This window comes from Bos indicus, chromosome 3 (genome assembly GCF_029378745.1).
Source record: "Bos indicus isolate NIAB-ARS_2022 breed Sahiwal x Tharparkar chromosome 3, NIAB-ARS_B.indTharparkar_mat_pri_1.0, whole genome shotgun sequence".
Classification (NCBI taxonomy): domain Eukaryota; kingdom Metazoa; phylum Chordata; class Mammalia; order Artiodactyla; family Bovidae; genus Bos; species Bos indicus.
In genome coordinates, this window is record NC_091762.1 from 77,359,934 (window position 1) to 77,381,835 (window position 21,902).

Below are 21,902 nucleotides of genomic sequence, written 5' to 3' on the forward strand. Positions count from 1 at the left end.
ATGTTTTTTCTGTTTTCTTTAAAATACTGAATGGATTTTTGAAATCAATAGTGAGAGGTGGCTGAAAATTCCAAGGAAGATGCATTACAGTGTATCTTAGGATTGGAAAACAATCCTTTTGTTAAAAAAACCCTGCTGCACTATCCCGTGTTCATCTATTCAGAACAGAAAAAAGTCCCCCACAAGGCTTTCCTCTCTTAACCTATTTCACCTAAATGATATTTCCTTCCCAGGCAAGATTGGAGTCTGCCTTTCCTATTATGGCAATGAGCTACTGCTGGTGCTCTTCGCCTAATGGAGACCTCCAGCTTTCCCACCCTCTGTTTTCACTGGAATCTGAAATTTCCCAATGCTTTAGAAAAACAGAGATTGTTGTTTTATAAGGGGCCTGAGAATTTGTTGAGTCTAACCTTACCCACACTGGGACCTCCCCAACAGAGACAACCTCCCTGCCAGCATTTTTCCATTCCAGTGACAGTTGCTCAATAGACAATTAAAATTGTTTAATTTTTCAGTCTAGTTGAAACACTATGATGGTTAAATGTTCTTTCCTACAATTCAGTGAAAAACTGGCTTCCCTTACCAGATTGTATTATAATTCATTGTAATTTTCACTCATGAATCCTGGATTTTCCTTTTAGAATAACCTAGAACACGTGCTGCTTCCCTTTTGTTAGATGGTGACTTTTCAAATATTGAGTGGGCCAAAAAGTTCAAATATTGGGTTGGCCGAAAACTTCATTTGGGTTTTTTCCATAAGATGACTATATCATTTCTCTCTTTTGACTTTCTCTTTTCCAGGTGAAAACACCCTTTTCTGATAAGATTCCTTACCATACTTGTTTCTATATGGTGACTGTATTCTCAGTCAAGATTAAGTTTACTTCTGCTACCATGGCAACCAGATCCTGCTTGTTTCTACTTACAGGAAACCACCATTTTCCTGTTTTCAGCAGAAAATCCATAAATCAAAAATCAACTTATTAGTATCCTTAGAACAAACACATCTCTATTACTGGTGATCAGCTTAGGTCAGAGAACACTGAGTTCTATAACAATCTATGCACTGACCTCCCCATTTTAGCTCATGTAACTTATGCCAAATGTACCTGCCATATATGTCTGCATTGGTTTTTCTCGTTAGGAGAAACAGTGTGACCTAAGATAGAGACTCTGGGCCTGGATGGATTTAGGTTTAAACTCCAGCTCAACCGTTTATTGGCTGTGACCTTGGTTGAATTATTTACATTTTCAGAGCCTTATTTTACTCATCTCTAAATGGAGATAATGATATTTACCACTTAACTGCTGTATAAGAATGAAAATCAACCCAGTTAAATCCTCTGTTCTACTTCCTGGCACGTAAGAAATACTCAATGACTGGTAACTTTTATAATCATTTTTAATTTGTAGATGACAACCTGATGCATAATGCAGCCAGTCCAGCATGTAGGCGACTATGATGGTTATGGATTATTGAGGGCCCGGAATCCCTGAGTTGTAACCTCTGAAAAGGGAGTGTCACAAGTTGACTTAGCAGGGTATGAATTTTTCTTCTAAGTCTGAGGGGTTGGGATAAAACAGGAGTCCTCAACTAGGATTAATTTTGCCCCCCACCCCACCCCCCACAATCTCCACCTCCCCAGAAGATATTTGGCAATGTCTAGAGACATTTTTGATTTTCACTACATTCGAGAGGAGAGAAGATGCTACTGGCAACTAGTAAATAGAAGCCAGGGCTCCTGCCAAATACCCTATAGTGCACAGAACAGCCAGTCCCACAAAATTTATCAAGCCCAAAATGTCAATAGTGCTGAGGTGGAGAAATTCTGGAGTGGAGGGAAGGGTACAGGGTAGCCAGCAATATTAGGAGGAAATAGGCATGTGCAGCTCTCTGATTGTAAAGAGCTCAGACTTTGAACAAGATATTGAAATAAAATGATGATCTAGCATAGCTGTAGCTCAAACCTCGTATGGTCAGCCCCTAACTTGCCATTCTAAAATGTCAGTCCTTTCCATCTTCCCAATGTCATGTGTTATGTGCTAATTCAAAGTCCTGCCAAAGGTTTGTATGAAGTTTTTGCACCTGTTATCTTTTTTTTTTTTTAATGTTGCCCCTATTTAAAGACATGACTGACCTAACTGACCCATCTTGAGGGAGTGATTTTGTCAGAGAAATGGGCAATCCACCAAAAATGAATTTAAAATAGTATAATAACAAATTCTCTATTCATACTGTGAAACACAGTAAAGAAGACATAATCAGTAGCACTGCTTCTGGAAATCCCCCTTTTCTTTGATGCGTCTAACCTCTCTCTTCCAAAATACCCCTAAAACCTCCTCATGTAAAATTCTCTGTAATCCAAGCCCTTCTCTTATATTTGTCCCTTTTTTCTTGATTGTGTGTCATGAAAACTCAAAGAATCCATTTAGCAGCAATAGTGGGATGCTTGTTGGGGACCAGGTGAGGGCGTGCAGCAGAGCAAGCAAGACCAGCATTGTCTTTATCTGCAGGGAGGAGGAGGGAAGACCTGCATTAATACTCTTGGCTATAGTTATTTTCTAATAATTATGAAAATGTGAAAAGAGATGTTAAAATCTCATTTCGCTGAGGAGAAAATTAAGAGCTAGTTCTGTGTTCAAACAACACGCTACTTAGGATATCCCTGGGGTATTTCTTAGGGAAAGACATCTTAGATGTTCAAGTCAAAATTCTGATAGTATCCTCTCTGACTGTTGAGAGCCTCTGTTTTTAATGACCCAAGGTTCAGACCTTTTAGTTCTTTGAATGTTTAGATAAACACATCCCTGGAGGGAGGAGGGAGAGACAGGATAGAGAGCAAGGAGGATGTTGCCATCTCCCATCAGATTCTTCTTCACCATCTGCTAGCAGCATCCTTACTATCAATAGTTAACACTCATTAAGACCTCGCTATGTGCGAGGTACTGTGTGTGATCGACTCTTTTTATTGATTATTTTTATCTTTACAACAAACTTACGAGATGGGTTCTCTCAGCAAACTTTTCAAAGGAGAAACTGGCATTTTGTAAGGCTATTCAGTGAATAGCCCAGCTAAATTGCTAGTAAGTAATAGAGCTGGAATTTGATCCCAAGTTTTTCTGAGTCTAGAGCCCTCGCTTTTAAATTTTCTTATTCTGTTTTTGTAGATGCCTACAATAATCTAAAAAATCTTTCCAGTGAAAACATTTCCCTTGCTGCACAGTAATTGTTGTTTTCTCTTATGGAACTTTTTTTCATAAAGGGTAATCTGAATAAATTTTGAAATATATTAAGAACCCAGCAGTTTAAATGAAAATCTGAATGAATGTTATGAATTGATGTCTTGTTAGCAAATTTTGCCCATGATCTTTTGGCTTAGAGCATTGTTTGCCACGATTTCCATTTCTTCTGAATAATAGACTCAGCTCTGTTGAGCCTATCTCTATCATCCTGAAAAATAGAGGTTGGACATACTCCAGATTATTTCATTGTATTGGAATGTCTTTGTGTTGTGTTATACTGTGAGTGTATGGGCCATCAGCTAGAAGCTGGAATGGAGTTCTTTGTTTTTTTCCCTAAATGTTTTCATTATGAGTAGATTGGACCATCTTCCCATAGTATATATTATGCAGTATATTCCATTGTGCGGAATTCATCAGAATGAAATTTTACACATACAGTTGGCTCTAGCTTGGCCTTACTTTCTGGAATAGTTTGTTGATATCACCAGTTGTTGGAAGATAGAAAACACCCAGAGTCTATTTTGGCCTCAGTAGGCAACACAAAGTGTAGGAGATTACAGTCTTTTCCTCTATCAGATGTGAAAATAACAAGGCAAATGAGAGAAGGGGCTAGATGGGTAAGGCATGGCAGCCTTAGTATCGGCTTATACATTGATTCTAATTTAAAAGGGTATGTTTTAACCTTGAAAAGAATGACTTTCACCGTAACATAAAATATATAAATCATCTTTAGAGTTGAAACATTTCTAAGTTAGGAGTGTCTAGCAGTAAAAACTGGAGAAGGCAATGGCACCCCACTCCAGTACTCTTGCCTGGAAAATCCCATGGACGGAGGAGCCTGGTAGGCTGCAGTCCATGGGGTCACTAAGAGTTGGGCACAACTGAGTGACTTCACTTTCACTTTTCACTTTCATGCATTGGAGAAGGAAATGGCAACCCACTCCAGTATTCTTGCCTGGAGAATCCCAGGGACAGAGGAGCCTAGTGGGCTGCCGTCTATGGGGTCGCACAGAGTCGGACACAACTGAAGCGACTTAGCAGCAGCAGCAAAAACATTGCCTTTTACAGTTGAGAGAACTGGGGGCTCAAGCTTGGTTGAATAGTTTGTCTGCTTAGTGGTATATCTAGCACTAGAAAGCCACAATTCCCATCCTTGGGATAATTTATTCCACAAAGATTCTTATCCTCAAACTTGTAATAATTCAGGAGTAGCAAGCCAATTTGTGGCCAGAGTTGAAGCTCTGAACATATGAAGAGTACTCATAGAATGTAATGATGGAGGCCTTAAGGCAGTCTTTTCATCCCCATCCAATGCTCAGATGTCCTCTGCAATTTTTTGTTTTTTTAAAGATTTAGTTTATGTTTTGGCTGTGGTAGGTCTATATTGCTGCACCCAGGCTTTCTCTAGTCGCAGCGAGCAGGGGCTTCTCAGTGTGATGGCTTCTCTTGTTGGGGAGCACAGGCTCTAGGCGACCAGACTTCTGTAGTTGCTGCATGTGGGCTCAGTAGTTGTGGCATATGGGCTTAGTTGCTCCATGACATATGGGATCTTCCCAGACCAGAGATTGAACCAGTGTCCCCTGCTTGCAGGATGGACTCTTAACCACTAGACCGCCAGGGAAGCCGCCTCATCCTCTGTACTCTTTGCATTTACCAAGTGTTAGTAACAGGAGCATTCCTACTCACACAAGTGTTGGCAATTTTTTGTCTTCAACTGGTTAGGTCAACTTTAGACTGATTTTTATTGCTCTCAGATTTTCTTCCTTTGCACTTGCAACATTGGAACCACCTAGAATAATTCTAACTACTCTTTCAAATCTTAGTTATTTGTGTATTTGACCTTTTAGCTGTAACACCCCCACTTCATATAAACTGAGTTCTTTAATTTAATAAGCTTGATACTCCAGCTTCTATGTAGTCTGACTGTCATATGACATATCAATTTCTTTTGAGCCCTCTCCTAGCAAATGGTATTGCCCATGCAAGGAACTTGGACATCCTTAACTTCTCTCTCTCACTCCCATTCCCTCAGAGTCTTTACCCTAACTAGATCTTCACTCCAGTCACAATTGCATTTGCCTGTCACCATTCAGAAGCTCCATGTGTCATCTCAAGACTTCTGTATCATCCTGTGCTCCATAGTTCTTTCAATGTCAAGTCTTCCACTGCTTTTCTTTGCTACTCTTTTGAGAACTTTCATATGTAATTCATTGGACGAGAAAGAAAAACTCATTTAGAGCCGCTAGGTAAATAGATCATACAGGCAGCAGGTTTCTGTCTGAGCTGTTTTGTAGATTTGGTCTCAAAAGTAGGATTTGATGCCTTTAAAAGGAAGTGCTTGAAATGTACAGGCAAGAATACTGGAGTGGGTTGCTATTTCCTTCTCCAGAGGATCTTCCTGACCCAGGGATTGAACCCACATCTCCTGTGTCTCCCGCCTTGGCAGGTGGATTCTTTCAGTCTAAGATGTGAATATTTTATCTCATTTTGTCTCCAATTTTCTTTGCATTGTGCAGGCCTTGATCTCTTCAGGGCAGTGTTGGCAGGGTAAATAACTATCTTACCTTTGCGAACTTTAGTTTTCAGGAAATATGCTAAAGAGAGGCATCTGAACATGCTTCTATAATTTTAATATTGGCTGCAAACCCTTTGGAAGAAATTTTTCAAAAATTACCATATTTTTTGCTTGTCTGCTATTTGTCTTATACACCTTCTTTTGATGTGTGAATTTACTTTTTTTTTTTTTTCCTGTGGATCAGGGTGTGCATGTTTCAATTTAGGACAAGTACATTTTGATCCTCAAAATTCAGTATTCATTTCATATATAGGTTAATGAGGATCAGCATGAACCATCATGTGCTCAGTGGAAATGAGCATGTGTACCATTGTGAGGTTGGCATCACGGAAGGCAGCCGTGACTTCTTCCCAAACTCTCTCAATGGTAGTCTTAATTGTACTTTGGTATAAGTGGGCCATGGATGTGATACACCAAGGACATATTTAAATGATCTAATGGGTGTTTGATAAAAGCTTGTTAGATAAATCGAGCATAACAATGTGTTTATCATGACATAAAGACTTCAATGTAAATAGTTCACTTCAGGTTTGGAGGACCTATATATTCAGTCTCTATGCTTGATGCTGTATAAGACTTGGTCCCTCCCCAGTGGAACTTATAATTTTGTAGGGTTCAGAAGCTATGTTTACAAATTAAGTAAAAGGCTCTAACAGAGACACAGACCAGGTGATATTGGCATCAGAGGTTGTGTAAGGATCATTTGTTGCTGATGGGAAATTGGTGGAGGCCTTAGATGCTGGCATGTTATAGGTGTTTAACAAATTGAATGAAGGAGATGGTACTTGAGCTAACACCTGGACCTGATGAAAATATTAAAATATTTAACCTGTATTTAGTGACTTTACCTCTTTTTTTTTTTGATTGTGCTGGGTCTTTCTTCCTGCACATTAGCTTTCTCTTTTTGCAGGGAGCGGGAGCTACTCTTTGTTGTGGCACTCTGGCTTCTCATTGCGGTGGCTTCTCTTGTTGCAGAGCATGGGCTCTGGGGCTCATGGGCTTCAGTAGTTGTGGCACAGGGCTTAGTTGCCCTGTGGCATCTGGGATCTTCCTGTGAACCCCTCCAGGGTTCAAACCTGTGTCCCCTGCATTGGCAGGTGGATTCTTAACCACTGGACCAAGCAGAGAAGTCCTATAGTGACTTTACTCAATTTTTGTTATTTCAGTGTTTTAAAAAACCCAATTCCTAAGAATGTGACCATTAAAATTTCAGTTTATCCTTAACATGTACCTCTACCTCCAGTTCTAAGGAATTCACAGAGTATAAAGTCCAGTTTTTCTTGAGTAATCAGGGAAGGGGAAATGATTATTCTTAGCATTTGTGAAATTCCAAATAAAGTCAGTAACAGACCTTGCTTGACCTTAGCCTCAACTTGTACTGTCCAACACTGAATTTTTGACCCTTTAGCATGTCCTGTACTTTTGTTCATTTCCTAAATGGGTTAGAATATGGAGAAAAATAAATCAGTAAACTCCATGACCCTCTTTATTGGACTCTAAGGTCTCCATTCCCTAATATCCTGCATGTATTAATACATTGTGACTTTACTATTTTGTTGTCACTGAGAAAAACTTACTTAGTTCAGGATCTTATCTATTCAGTTATTTCCTGAACGTTTCCATGGATGTGGTGGAGAGCTCGCCCTTTCCTGAGTCAAGTTGTGCCATTGTCTGTCTACCCAGATTGTCAGTGAATTCTTCCGTCAGTTGCTCTGAATTCAGCCTCTGCCTCTCATTTGTATCCTTGGCCCTTATTCTGCCTACGAGGTCTGTCACAGACTCTTCCATGGCAACTTCATCATGTGTTCCTTGAGTTAGATCTTCTCTAGGTGAAATATCCCAGACTGCTGGCCCAGAATTTGAGGTTAGAACTGAAACTCTAGTAAAATTAGTTTCAAGTGAGTTCAGTGCATTTTGGGAACCTGGTATTCCGTCACCGTTTTGTGGAACTTGGTGGAGGCCGTCTGTTGCTGCCTGTAGTCTTTCCAGATAAGCTGTCAGTAGTCTTAGGTAGGGCCTTGTCTGCAGAGCTCCTTATGGTCCTGCTCAGTCATCCTTAGCCATCATTCTGCTCTGCAAGTCACCTCTCAGGTACTAATAGGTAGTGAGGGCTAAGAAATAAACTGGCAATCGAGGCAATGTGGTGTATTAGAAGGAGCAGCAAATGTGAAGTGAAGACCAGGGTTCCAGTCCCAGCTGTGTCACTTACTGGTGGGAGAAAACCACCAATCTAATGCATATACAGCAGGGACCATTATAATGACAACTTGACCTGTTTAATAATCCAAGTGTCTGAAAGCACTTTGTAAAATGCAGTGTGCAAGTCACATATTAGTTAATGTTCATTTATTTTTAACATTGATAATATTGATAAAAGTAGAATATCTGTAATTTATAAAAATACATGTCTGATAATAATTATAGGTAATAAAAGTGTGAGATTATTATAGAGTGTAATACAGACTTCAGAACACAGCAGCTGTTTCTCCTAGAAGATTTAATTTGAGGGTTTTCTAACCCTAGAGTGTCACCCCACAGATGTGGTAGTGGCAAGCTCACCAGCTTATAGAGCCAGCTGGCTAACTCGGTGTCTTCCCCACCCTAATACTCTGCCAGAGCAGCTTTGGGGGCCTCTATAGGGACTCTGAGAGATTTCCCACACAAGAGGTGGTTTGCCCTCCATGCTGGGTTTATGAGATCATAGCCAAGGTAGTAAATTATAAGATGCTATAATTCACTTTCCATAGGTGGTCTTGGCTGCATTCCACAGCCTTTTGGCTGAATAATGGCTGATTTTGACACACTGGCACAAAGTCAAAAATTCAGCCCAGATGACTGGTTTTGCCGAGTGATGAGCAATAGCATCAACAGATGAGCCATTTGGTTTTTCTTTGGAGGCCTTTTTTGTTCACTTCATGTGTGTTTAGTTTATAGTGTTCTGAGTATTTTTAAAGTGATGGAGAAACAGTAATTGTAGGTATTTTTCAGAGCTAGAGGTTAGAAATGGTGACTTGATATACTCTTGTCAAGCTTCTTAATTTAATCACTCTTTGTTGCCAGACACCAAAGTTGAGGGTCAGTTTTTTAACCTGAATTCAGGATTGCTCCCCCAATTAGCATGTCTCATGGTTGGCAGATTTTATGTGCTAAACCTCTGGCAGGGCTCTTTATGTTCATTTTATTATTTAAAAAAAAAAAAATGGCACTAATCTTGAGCCTAAAGAAACTTCATGTTTACCACAGCATTTCAAATACTATGTAAGAATTTGGCTCAGTTTCCCAAAGCACTCTAATTTTTTTTTCCTCTTGGTTCCAACACTCCTCAGTTCCACGGGATCCAAGCCAGGCAAATAATGGAAGCCAAGTGGTGCTTCATGTTTGCTGTGTAGATTCTGACAAATGTAGAGTAATTCTTCTATTCTTCAAAGCTGTTACATCTTTGGCTCCAGAACAATTGAGGTTGCCGGCTAAGCATTTAAAATCCTCTCATACTAAGATATAAACGTATACTTCTTTTCAATATTTTTTAAAAGAAAGAATGAATTGCACCAAGTGTTTGCTACAATTTATGAAACTTTGATGTTGAAATGTCATTTATTCATAAGTTTATGTTGCAGGGAGCTGTTTTAAAATACGTGCTTGAATTGTGTGTGTACAGTACAAACTACTTTGCATTCAACGCTGCTGTGTGGGGGGTGGTGTGTGTGTGTGTGTGTGTGTGTTGATAGTGGCAGGTTAGTGTAGAGGATTGTTCTGCTATGTTTAAAAATTTAGCTTTCCTAGAACAGATGTTAGCATAATTAATTACTGCTTACTGAAAACTGCTGGCAAGAATGAATTACATATCACTTAGTGTACCCCATTACACGCACTAGGGCATAGCTAGGGTAATTCTGAAAATTACTTCCCCAGATCTTGGCCCTGCACATCCATTCTCAGTTCTCCAATAATTGAAATTGAATTGTAAAATAATATTTCACTTAGTAATCTAGTAAGAGTTAATTGGTCTGGTTGAAATATAGGAGAATTTTATCTTCAAAGTCAGTGGCAGAGGTAGAGTGTCTGACCATTATAACTTCAGAGCAATTTCAGTAAAGGAATTAACAGACTGAGTCAGTTAATTCCAAAGCACTAAGTCAGTTTAACACAAGTATTTACACTTTCTTTGGCTGAAAATTTTGAAGTGGTCATTATTATGAAACATTCTAAAACTGAGGTACATGTTGTGGTGGATACTAAGAAATCTTTTTTAGAAACTGACCTGGTGGGAACAGTAACTAGAATCAGCTCAAGGAATTATTAGTATCTGAAACCTCACAACTAGACCAGATAATATGATATGGCTACTTTGGCCCCATGGCATATGCCACATGTATCTTTTTTAACTAGAATTAATGTAGGTTTCTGAATTTGAGAAAGATAGATACAGTCTCTGAGGGAACTCTATTTAATACATTTAAATGCTAATTTCTAAATTTAGCTAGATTCCTTTATATTAAATAAGTGTGTTTTTTTTGGTGGGGGGCCTTTGAATAAAAATTGTGTTGTATAAATAACAGACATTCATCTGGTCTCCTTGGTTTCTGCCACTTCTGTACCTCTTTCCCTCATGCCCTTTCTTGGGAGGGAATCAAAGAATTCTAAGCAAACCCAGGAATTGTCCAATGGTCTTAAATGCCTAATGCATTTCTTATAAATTCTCATTTAGGCAAGCATAGATATTCAGATAAGCAAAGCTTAGAACCAATTTGAGTATATAATCTTTTATAAATGTCTTATACATACCACTCATAGCCAGGCAGTGGAAGTTTTCTTTATATTACAAAGTAGAATGGATATTGAGCCATTTAGCATTGTGTCAGTAGTTCAGGGGAAAGTTGTGGGGGCTTAAGTTATCCAGCTATTGCATTTATTCTCTACTTTTAACATACAGACATAGACCAAGTAATTTTAATGCCCCAAACATTAATTCCATCCTTTTAAATCAGCTTCAACTCCTTTTTAAAAGTAAAAGTTTAATATTCACTAGTAAACCAAAATCTTTCGGGGAACAAAAAGAATAAATGGGATTATAAAAAATTGATAAATCAATTATTCATGTTTATAGAGGTACAGAGATCATGACAGCAGATTTTGAATTAAGACTAGATTTTGAGAGTTAAATCAACCTCCCTCTTGAGTCAGTAGAAAGTATCTGTAGCAGTTGTCTGTATGTTTTTATTAAAAAAAGTTTTGTCCACCTTTATTGAGATGTAGTTGACATACAGCACTGTATAAGTTTAAGGTGTATAGCATAATGATTTGACATACATCATGAAATGATTGTGTTTTTAAATCAGTGTATATATATATCTTTTTCATTTTTGTTAGCTGGATGCTATTATAAAAATTCTCTAAAATATTTCTGAAATGGTTGACTATTTTTAATTAAAATCGTTACTTTTTCACTTTGAGGGGTTCTGGTTATTAATGCTTGTAAACATAAATTATCCCTTTAACTGGTCTAGTTTCCATATTCCTTCACCTTGAAACCCAAAGCAGATTAATCTTGAAATATCATTTTGGTTGCAATGAAGACAGTCTTCCTCTCATTCAGTGAAGGCTATTCCTGATAATGGAGACTGCAAAGCTCTCTGGGACACCCTGTTCAAGCTACCTTGCAGCTACCTACAAGATATCAGCGTGTCTTAGAAGGAAAGATTCCCCCACCTCAAATAAAAATTCTGTTGTTTGTGGGTCTCTTCTTTATGTTGCTGTGTAAGTGAAGCTGAGACTTGGGAGCAGAAGCCAAGGCCCTCAAGAGAACTGTACCACTGGTCAGAAAAAGCCAAGGGCTGTAACAAGGCTGGTGTGGTCCAGCATTTTCACTTATTAAATGATCAGTTTTTAAATTTAATCCTCAAACACAGACCATACAATTAGCCTTCAGTATCTGCAGATCAACCAGAGATTGGTCTGCTGATCAGGAGGACTGACCATACTGTGTCATTTTATACAAGGGACTTGAGCGTCCTCAGAATTTAGTATCTGTGGGGGTTGTGGAAGTAATTCTTAGTGGACACATAGGGACGGAGGCACTGTGATTTTCTAGATATCTTCTGACCCAGCGCACGCTCTTCTTCAGTGCTTCCCCACTCCTGTCCCCTTTTCCACCGGCTAATGAACACCTGCTCTCTTTGAAGTTGAAGTCCAGGCCTCAGGCAAGCAGCTTTCCCAGCCCTCTTCACAAATGATGCATCCTGTGCAAACATCTGTAAGGGCACGTTTCAATCAGGATGTACTTCTCTGCCAACTACTCAGCCTCCCACACTCGACTGTGTGAGCAACTCAGGCTCTGGGGCTGTCATTTGTCTCTATCTTTAGGTAGCACAGTGCCCACATAATAGTAATACTTCTAGATAATTGCTAAAGGAATCTTCTTTATTTGTAATAAAGCAAAGAAATAAATAGTCTGTGTTGGCTTAAATGGAGACCATGTGTCATGTCAGCATGTTGTTTTAATTTTATTTTAACTTTTCTAGGAGGCAACCAAGTCTTGTATCTCTGTCTAACTCTCTAATTATAGGGTTTGGCGGGAGTAGGGGCTAATGATTTGATGTTGAGTCAACTTTGAGCATGATAGCGGTAGTGGTTGGCCAGATAGCAATTTGTAAACTGGACAGCCATTTGAGATGCCATAACAGGAAGCTGACTGGAGTCAATGAATATTCTTCCAAAAGAAGTACAGGTTTAGTCATTGTTCACTTGAGTTTTTCTTCAAGGTTACATTGTAATGATGACTGGAATTTCTGTCTCATTCTAGTGAATTCATTTCTCCTACCTTCCAAATATCCAACTATTGCCCTTTCTCAGGTAATGTCAGGGTAAATATAGTATCACCACAGCTATAATTACTTTTTCCTATAATTATTTATGTATTGTCTGTTTCCCCCATTATTTTTACATTCCACGTGGCCGGTGTCTATTAGGTTCACTTAAGTACTTCATGTATAGTTAGGTACTCAAGACATATTTGGTGAATGCAATATGACCCTGAGTAATATATGTCACTGAAAGGTCACCAACTTTTCAAAGAATTTTGAATTTCAAAATTCAAGTTGTGTTTGTTCAGTTTTCCACAGCCTTGAATTAGAAGTCTTATTGATTTCCTATCACTTAATTAAAGGTTGTATAGTGTCAGATTTCACAGTTCTCCATTATAGCAGAGAGGTGGAGGCCAAAAGTACTGTGTTGAAATACAGATTTAAAAAATAGAAAATACAGCTTATGTTTGACATGGTAAAGAGGACTGGCCTTAAAATGGGGTGGTGTTTTCAAAGAGTAGCTTGTGAAGGTATTTTCAAAGAGTAGCTTTGGTGCCTTCCTGTGAGAGTGGTATTAACCCACATAGACTAACCAGTCCACAGTGCCTGGACATATTCATTTGGGGCCTGATTGCTCTACTAAATTGTACTGATGTGGAAGTAGCTTTAGGCCACTTGTTTTCAACTAAATGCTATACGGATGGGTAGAGGGGACATTTAAAATGTGTACCAAGGCAGCTGGGTGATATTACATTACTATCCTAGGAATACTGAGGAGTGGTTATTTTTAGCTTTCACCTGAGCAAACATGACTCAGTTTGTTGACCTGAATCCATCCAGCCCCCTTCTTAAATACACAAACTATTAATCCCTAAAACCACGCTGGTGACTAACTGAGGCCTTCCTTATGTATAACTGTTGGTTAGTCAACTGTGGCTTGTTCAAAGGTTACAGATAATTTCAGCTTCTCCCATCTCATTCTTTTCTCTTACGATAAAATCTTTCACAATTCTAAAACAGTTTAAAGACAGAAATCAGAGTTCTTTTGATTTTTAAACACTGTTTGGGGACCTGCGTAGTCACAATTTTGGCCATAGCTGATGAAAACACCTGCTACAGTAGGCAGCCAGCTGGTAGCTGTAGGCTTTGTTTTTGGTTTACATTGATATGCTTTCTACTTAAGAAACACTTTGAAATTCACTTTTAGCTGGAGTAGGAAGTTGTCTTGAACTCTAAATATATTATTCAGGAAACATTATTCTGTTTAACTATCAGGATGTCTGTTTACTTTCTCAAACAAATGTTTTGCCTTTTGAGCACTCCTAGAAATGGAAAATGTTGAATTATCTTCAGGTTTTTAAAGTTATGCAGAAGCTTTTTTTAGACTAGATTTATTCAAGTGGAGAAAAATACTTGTGATTCTCATATAGCTTGGGATGCACTTGTGGCTTCTCCAAGTTCTGATGCTTATGAAAATATTAGTACTCCTGGGATGTTTTTCTCTATGCAAGAAACACTAGACTAATGAAAGAATGAAAATAATTCAGGCTGCTACCAAGGCAGGCGTTCACCATGTCCATTAAAAATGCAACCTTTGTGCCCGTAAAGTGTTCAGCTTCTCTGTTATTAAAGTTTGGAATGTGGGTTTGGAGGTTAACTAGGAACTCAGATAGTTATTTTTCATTTTGGTCTAAGAAGAGAGTGACTTGTTTTTCAAAAGGATTAAAAAAAAAGAAATGAAAAAAGGTTAGGTTCATTTTGGAAGAATAGAAGTTTTAAAATGTAGTAACTGTTTTCTGCAGCAAATAGTCAGTTTGAGTATGTTAGCCAAAAATAGAATTCATGACTTTTGTCTCCCTGTTTATACCTCTAACCACATTAAAAGGAGTTGAGTTAAATGTGCCACTTGGTCTTTATAATGTCGGTGGGCTATTTAGCTGAGTCAAGATGACCAAAGTTTGATCGATTCATATTTCTAATAAAAAGTAAGATGTCTGATTTCAGATGGATTAGGTATAAAATGTCTTCATGATACATTTTGAGTTTTAAAGAAAAACTTCTCTGGTTTGAATTAGTGACGGCTCTGTGTTGCAGTCTTCAGGATACTGCATTGAAGGACTTACAGCTAGAGTTCAGCAGTGCTATGTTTTCTGATAAGTTTTAGTAGGCATTATCCCAACTTTCTGGGAATATAACGTTTTACTACTCAAAATTTACCATCAGGATGGATATTTAGGGATAGAAAAATGTGTATTTGAGTATTAGAAGCAGGGCAAAGTATTAATAATAAATAATACACACTCTTTAGTCATAAATGATTTTTTTCTCTTACTCTACATATTCCTCTAGTTGCTATTTGATCTCTTCCAAATAAGAGATGATTTCTGTTCGTTAAGTGTCTGAAAGCACAGTAGGTCAAGTATCATATGTACCAAATTAAACGTATTTAAACCATGAACATAAACCATAATTTATGTTTTCCTTTCACTACTTTCAGAGAAAAGTTTTATAAATAGATTTAAAAATATATTGTAATAGAAGGATCTACATGAAGTAAACAATGAAAATTTTCAGAGATATCAAAATGGACTCATTTATTAGAAAAGTAATCTCTGTTCTTGGGTGGAAAAACTAAGTGTTGGGAAAGGAGGCTGACTTTGTCCACATTAATTTATAGAGTTAATATAATTTCAGTCAAATCCAGCAAAAAATACAAATATTAGGTGGAGTAGGGGAGGGGTTTTTCTCTATCATATATTGATATAAACCATCCATTTACATGATTTAAAATCATGTTGGTTGGGCCATGAATTTAAAGCTCAATACATGGAAAAAGAGAAAAAAGTACAGTACATGGAAAAGAGTAGGTTGTCCAGAAAAAATCTATTGGTAAACATAAGACAAAGGTGCTGTCATAAATCAACAAAAGAGAAGCATTTGTTCAGTAAGCAATAATTTAAAGATTTAGAAAAATAAAAATAGATTTTCACCTCATCCCTAGTAGCAAACCAAATTTCAAGTGGATCAACTAAGCGACTTTAAAAAATGAAATTGTTAAAAATAATAGAAAGTAATAAAGGTGACTACTGAATCTGGAAATTAGAAAATCTCTCTATATACAGAAGAGTGGAAAAAATATAAAGGAGAGATTATATATGAAATCTGGAACTTCTCTGTAGTATTAAAATGTGCCATAAACAAATTAAGGCAGCAGCTGGAAGAGCTGAGGTAAATTACTAACAAAACATATTAGGCAAAGAATTATTCTTATTTACAGACAAACTTTTTGGACCAAGGGTCTCGGGTGTAAGTAAATTAAATTGGTATATCACATGATTATTTTGCAACCACTAGAGGAAAATTTTTAATTATATAGAAAATACTTACATGTAACAGCTAAAATTTTGTATTTTTTCATGTACTTTCAAGCACTGTTCTGAATACTTTTCATATGTTAACTTGTTTAATGTATATAGTGACTCAGAGTTAGTTACTACTATGATTGCCATTTAAGAGATAGTAAGAGTAATACGCACACAGGTTTAGAAATTCACCCCTAACTTTGCTAGCTTGAATTAATGGTGAGACGACCAGAAATGACGGAGCCAGGTGGGTTGGCTCCACAGGGTGTGTTATTTACCACTGTGCTACTTTGCTTTGCTAAGTGAGTAGAAAAGAAAACGCTACAAAACTATGTATGGTATGACCCTATTTTATAAAAACATATGTTAATATTAGTATGTATTTTAAAGTTATGCAAATTAATTCCTCTCTGAATTTTTATCTAAGTATACAGTGATAGAAAGAAACATAATATTTTGATATTTTTACAGCAGTGGTTCCTTCTCTCAAGTGGGATTTTGGGTAAATGTTGTTTTGAACTTCAACATTTCTGTATTTTGCAAATTTTCTTTTATAGTGATATGGCCATTTTATAATTACAAAATTGTGTTGTTAATGTTCTATCAAATTAAATGATCCCTCTCAAAATGCAGGGATCATATTTTAGTATATCCTTCAAGTGTCAAGTCGGTGTTTGGGTTCCCAGTCTCTGATAGGTACCTTCAATGGGATCCCAAAGTCAAAATAATTCTTTCTCTCAATCAAAAGAAGTGTTGTAAAATTTCAGTATAGAAAAGCCTCAAAAACCAACCATCTTGATTGAATTTTATTTTATTTTATTTTATTTTTTAACTTTACAATATTGTATTGGTTTTGCCATATATCAAAATGAATCTGCCACAGGTATACATGTGTTCCCCATCCTGAACCCTCCTCCCTCCCCATACTATCCCTCTGGGTCGTCCCAGCGCACCAGCCCCAAGCATCCAGTATCGTGTATCGAACCTGGACTGGCAACTCGTTTCATATATGATATTATACATGTTTCAATACGATTCTCCCAAATCATCCCACCCTCTCCCTCTCCCACAGAGTCCAAAAGACTGTTCTATACATCAGTGTCTCTTGATTGAATTTTAGAAGCCAGCCAGCTTATTTCTCAGATGAGGATCCTGAAGCGATATATTTTGTTTAACCAATTTATTCCAAATTACCTGAGAGTAAGTCATTCGACCGTGCTTCAGACCCCAGGTTTCCTGACTTCAGGCGCTGTTCTGTGAAGCCCCAGTGCCTTCCAAGCCTTCAGGCAGGTGAAAGTGAAGCATAGTTGATTATTGTGACATTTATTTGGTGTGAGGAGGTAACCGAACAAAACTGGTTACACATGTTTTCAATCACCAGTTATTTATTGAAAGAATACAATGAGAAGGCTCTCGGGTATACTTTATGACACCTCTAGAGATCACTGAAGGATCCTCACCTGGATTTGGGAGATCTCTTGGTATTAATAGGGCTTCCAGGTAGCTCAGTTGGTAAAGAATCCGCCTGCAATGCAGGAGACCCTGATTTGATTCCTGGGTCGGGAAGATCTGCTGGAGAAGGGATAGGCTACCCACTTCAGTATTTTTGGGCTTCCCTGGTGGCTCAGCTGGTAAAGAATCCACCTGCAATGCAGGAGACCTGCGTTTGATCCCTGGGTTGGGAAGATCCCCTGGAGAAAGGAAAGGCTACCTACTCCAGTATTCTGGCCTAGAGAATTCCATGGAGTGTATAGTCCATGGGGTCACAAAGAGTCGGACACGACTGAGCAACTTTTACTCACTTCGTATTAATAGGCTTCCCTGGTGGCTCGGACAGTAAAGAATATGCCTGCAACCCAGAGGCCAGGCTCTATTCCTGAATCGGGAAGATCCCCTGGAGAAAGGAAATCTTGCCTGGAGAATTTCATGGAGAGAGGAGCCTGATGGACTTATAGTCCATGGGAGTCGCAAAGAGCTGGATACAACTGAGGGACTAACACTTGGTATTAATGAGCCTAAGTTATGGAAGGCAGTGTGAAAAATGGAGAGAGGACAGTAGTGGAAAGAATGTTAGGCAGAATTAGACACTTACATGGATGATTCTTTTAAAACAGAAAAACATTCTCTTTTCAGCTCCAGGACCCACAACGGCAGTATCCTACATGTCAGTGAAATGTGTGGATGTCCGTAAAAACCATCACAAGGCAAAATGGTTAATGCCTTGGGGACCCAACCAATGTGACAAGATCCGAGACATCGAGGAAGCAATTCCAAGGGAAATTGAAGCCAATGACATTGTGTTTTCTGTCCACATCCCCCTCCCTTCCATGGAGATGAGTCCTTGGTTCCAGTTCATGCTGTTTATCCTGCAGCTGGACATTGCATTCAAGCTGAACAACCAAATCAGTAAGTGCACTCTCCCTACCCCTCTCCTGTCTTGGGGAATTTCTCTCTTCAGGCTTTTCAGAGTCAGGTATAATAGGAGTGAAATAATAGTGTTACTGGTGACAATTATTGACTACTTTCTACTTACTAGATGTGTTTCTGAGTGCTCTACCTGAATTAACCCATTTTATCTTCCTACCAGTTCCTAAAGGTGGGTCTTATTTCACTTTCCAGAGAGAAAACTCAGGCATCAGTGAGGTTGCCCAAAGTCAGAAAGCCAGAGAGTGGAAGAGCTGGAATTCAAAGCCAGGCAGCCTGGCTTAGGAGCCCTGCTCTAGCCAAGTTCCATTGCCTTAGTGCCACAAGGGAGCTCACCCAGTGGAGTGATTTGAGAATTTCTGAAAGGTCCCATGTTTCCAAATGTCTTTTCTGGTGAGGCTTTGAATTAAGCCATTGCCTAAGAAAAATATACCTGTCAAAATGGGAGCACCAACCCAGGAGCTCCCATTTTCCCATAAAATCAGGTTATTTTTCTAGTTTGCTCAGTTGTGATTCAATTCTCTGAGGGCATGAGGTATATCAGCATTTTGTGAGGGGGAGATTGGTGATTTTTGAGAGGCAGATTCACTTGTGACATCTGGGAATAGTATAGGGAATTTGTCCATGGATTAGAGCACTTTTTTAAATTCTAATTTTCTTGTATCAGAAATTATTGTGATACATAAGTATATTAATTTTACTCCCCTTAGGAGTTAGAACAGTATATATGCCTGATTGACATTTTATCTGGAACAGATTATGCTGAGATCATTTTTCAAAATGTAATTCTATCCCTAATTCATTCACTCTTTTACTCATTAATTCAGACTGCTTTTGAGTACCCACTGCTACCACACACTGAACTGATGGCTGGACATGTAGATACATATGAAAACACTGTCCTTCAAGGGGCTTACAGTGGAGATGCCAGGCAAATAATCAATCATTACAGTACAGTGTCCAAAGTATACCCAGGAGCTGTGGGAGTATGAAGAGAAGGCTTTAGAGCAGAGAAAGGGAAGTCTGCCTTGGCATACACACATACACATGCGTGCACTTGTGTGTGTGTAAAGGTGAGCAGACAGATCTTTGAGGTGAGTATTAACGAGTGAAAATTCTGACAAGGAATTGGAGATGAGGGTGGGTGCAAGTGGAAGATCATTTTCTTTTAACTTAGTTTATTTATTTTGGATTTTTTTTTTTTTTTTTGGCTGTGCTGCATCTTAGTTGTGGGATGTGGCATCTTCAGTCTTTGTTGCAGCATGCAGGATCTTTATTTGCAGCATGCGGGATTTAGTTCCTTGATCGGGGATCAAACCTGGGCCCACTGCATTGGGAGTGCAGTGTCCTAGCCACTGAACCACCAGAGAAGTCCCTGGAAGAGCATTTTAGCTAGAAGGAGTGATTGATGTGCACTTGGACCTTCATATTAATAACAACTGACACATTCAAGTGGTACTTCCTATTATTCCTACTCTCTTGCCAATTGACTTGCTTGCTCATTCATCGTTTGTGTAACGCATTTATTCATTCAAATTTACTAAGTTTCAACCATGTGTTAAGTACTAGATACAGAAGATACAAGATTGAAGAAAGCACTAGGGAAGAAATGGTTGAGAAACAGATCCTTAAACATATGATTAAGAAAGCTAAGTGCTATAATGAGAGGAGTATACAGTATAATGTTTGAGCTTCAGGAAGGGAAATTTGCTATGAGGTTAAAAACGGAGACTAAAACTAATGTGTATACCTTGAGGTTTGGGTTTTTTTATTCCTAGTTCCCAGAATGTATTCAAGAAAAGGAGAATTAGCATCATTAGAGGAGCCATGGGAAGCTGACATGGGTAGATTAACTGATTTATGTTCTGATGTGAAGGTCAAGGACACAGTACTCTGTTATCTGGGCTGGTTGCCTGTTGTGTATTTCCATATAATGTTCCCAGACAGACTCCTAACTCCAAGGGTAAAGGAAATGATTTACTCTGTAATAGAAATTAAATAATTGCTCTGTATTGGCTGTAGTAGTGCTGGGTAACAAATTATCCTAAAACTTAGCAGCATAAATCAATAAACATGTATCAACTCCCTGTTTCTCTGGGTCAGGAATCTGGGCACAGATTAACTTGGGAGTCTCTGGCTGACTCTTCTGAGGTTGCAGTCAAGCTGTTGGTCTGGTCTACAGTCTTATCAGAAGGTTGAAGCCTCAACTGAGCTTGCAACTGGCATCTGAAGAGAGGGACAGTTTTGTAAGGCCGAGCCCTTTACCTGTGGAATCTGATGTTATCTCTGGGTAGATAGTGGTGTCAGAATTATTGGATGTGTGGGAAATTCCACCCTCCATCCTAATTGGTGGTCAGAACCTATTACATATCTGAATAACTTCACAGAGGAATTGCTTCCCATCATATATTAAATCTAAACATCAAAAATATCTGTGTTGATGAGGCTTTAACTAAAACACTGCTATATGTAAGTGAAATGTGAATGCATTGTATGGTTTTTTTTCCCCCAAGTACATCTTCAGGTTCCAAAATACATTTTATCTTCATCTAGAAAAAGAGTGGACTAAAGATTCTTAAACAACATCCTTTAATTTCTTATAACGTGAAAATCTGTACTTAATAGGGACACACTAAAATTCTAATAAGATGGACAACTAACAGTCGCTTCAATAAATAAACTGGAACCATCAAGAAAACCAAATTGATCAAAAAATTCTTATTTTGAGCAGTAGCTGTGATGGGGCTTGTTGACTTTAATTTGAACATGTTATATGTTGGGTTCATGAGAATATTCTTAAGTGCATTTTCTTTACCATTTGCTAATGGACATTAAAGAGGAAATCAGTTAAAGAGGGATGGTATGCCTTTGCTGAGTTATATAGACATATGCATATCATAATATTTATGGGACATAGTAGGTCTAGGTTTCCCCCTGATCCTTATATTAAAGAGTATGTGCAACCTCCTGTCTACTTTTTACATTTTATCATTGTTTGAATGCCTTTCTGATAGCAGTATGTGGGGCAGAAGAAAAAAGATTGGGAATGTGGTTAATAAGATCCTATTATATGTGCATGACTTTCTGTTTATTAAAGATTCAGTGCTAGCAATATTACCTCAAATGGAAGGAAGCATCAGGACCAATCCTGTTTTTTCTTTAAGCTTTCCTAGGCAGTCTATGAAATGAGTTTCAGATTTCAAATAATAAGAGATTTCACATTGGGACTATTAAAGTTAGGATTTTATACACACATGCAGAGTTTTCATGTATCTTTTAAGGGTCTTTGAGCAGACAAAATAATCAAAGGACTATATATTTTACATGACAGTCATTTGGAGCTAAATTGTTTATTCCTTTTAAACTTTCAATTTAAGATGATACAGGTTTTGGCTAGAATTTGAGATCTTGACTATCCCGCAGAAACTGAATAAGCATTGACATTCACTTTAAAAACTGGTCATTGTTTCATCAATTCCAAGATTTCATCAGACT

At 38.1% G+C, this 21,902-nt stretch overlaps 1 protein-coding gene across 4 annotated transcripts in view; it reads left to right on the plus strand.

The window, feature by feature from the left end:
• WLS (Wnt ligand secretion mediator) overlaps window positions 1–21,902 on the plus strand; it is a 116,513-nt gene that overhangs the window by 22,621 nt on the left and 71,990 nt on the right. For 2 of the 4 annotated variants that reach the window (XM_019957286.2, XM_070786342.1), the window contains exon 2: window positions 18,117–18,389. The exons of the other annotated variants lie outside the window; for them this stretch is intronic. In XM_019957286.2, the coding sequence (XP_019812845.1) occupies window positions 18,117–18,389 (273 nt within the window). The remainder of the gene's footprint in view (window positions 1–18,116; window positions 18,390–21,902) is intronic. 4 annotated transcript variants of the gene reach the window in all.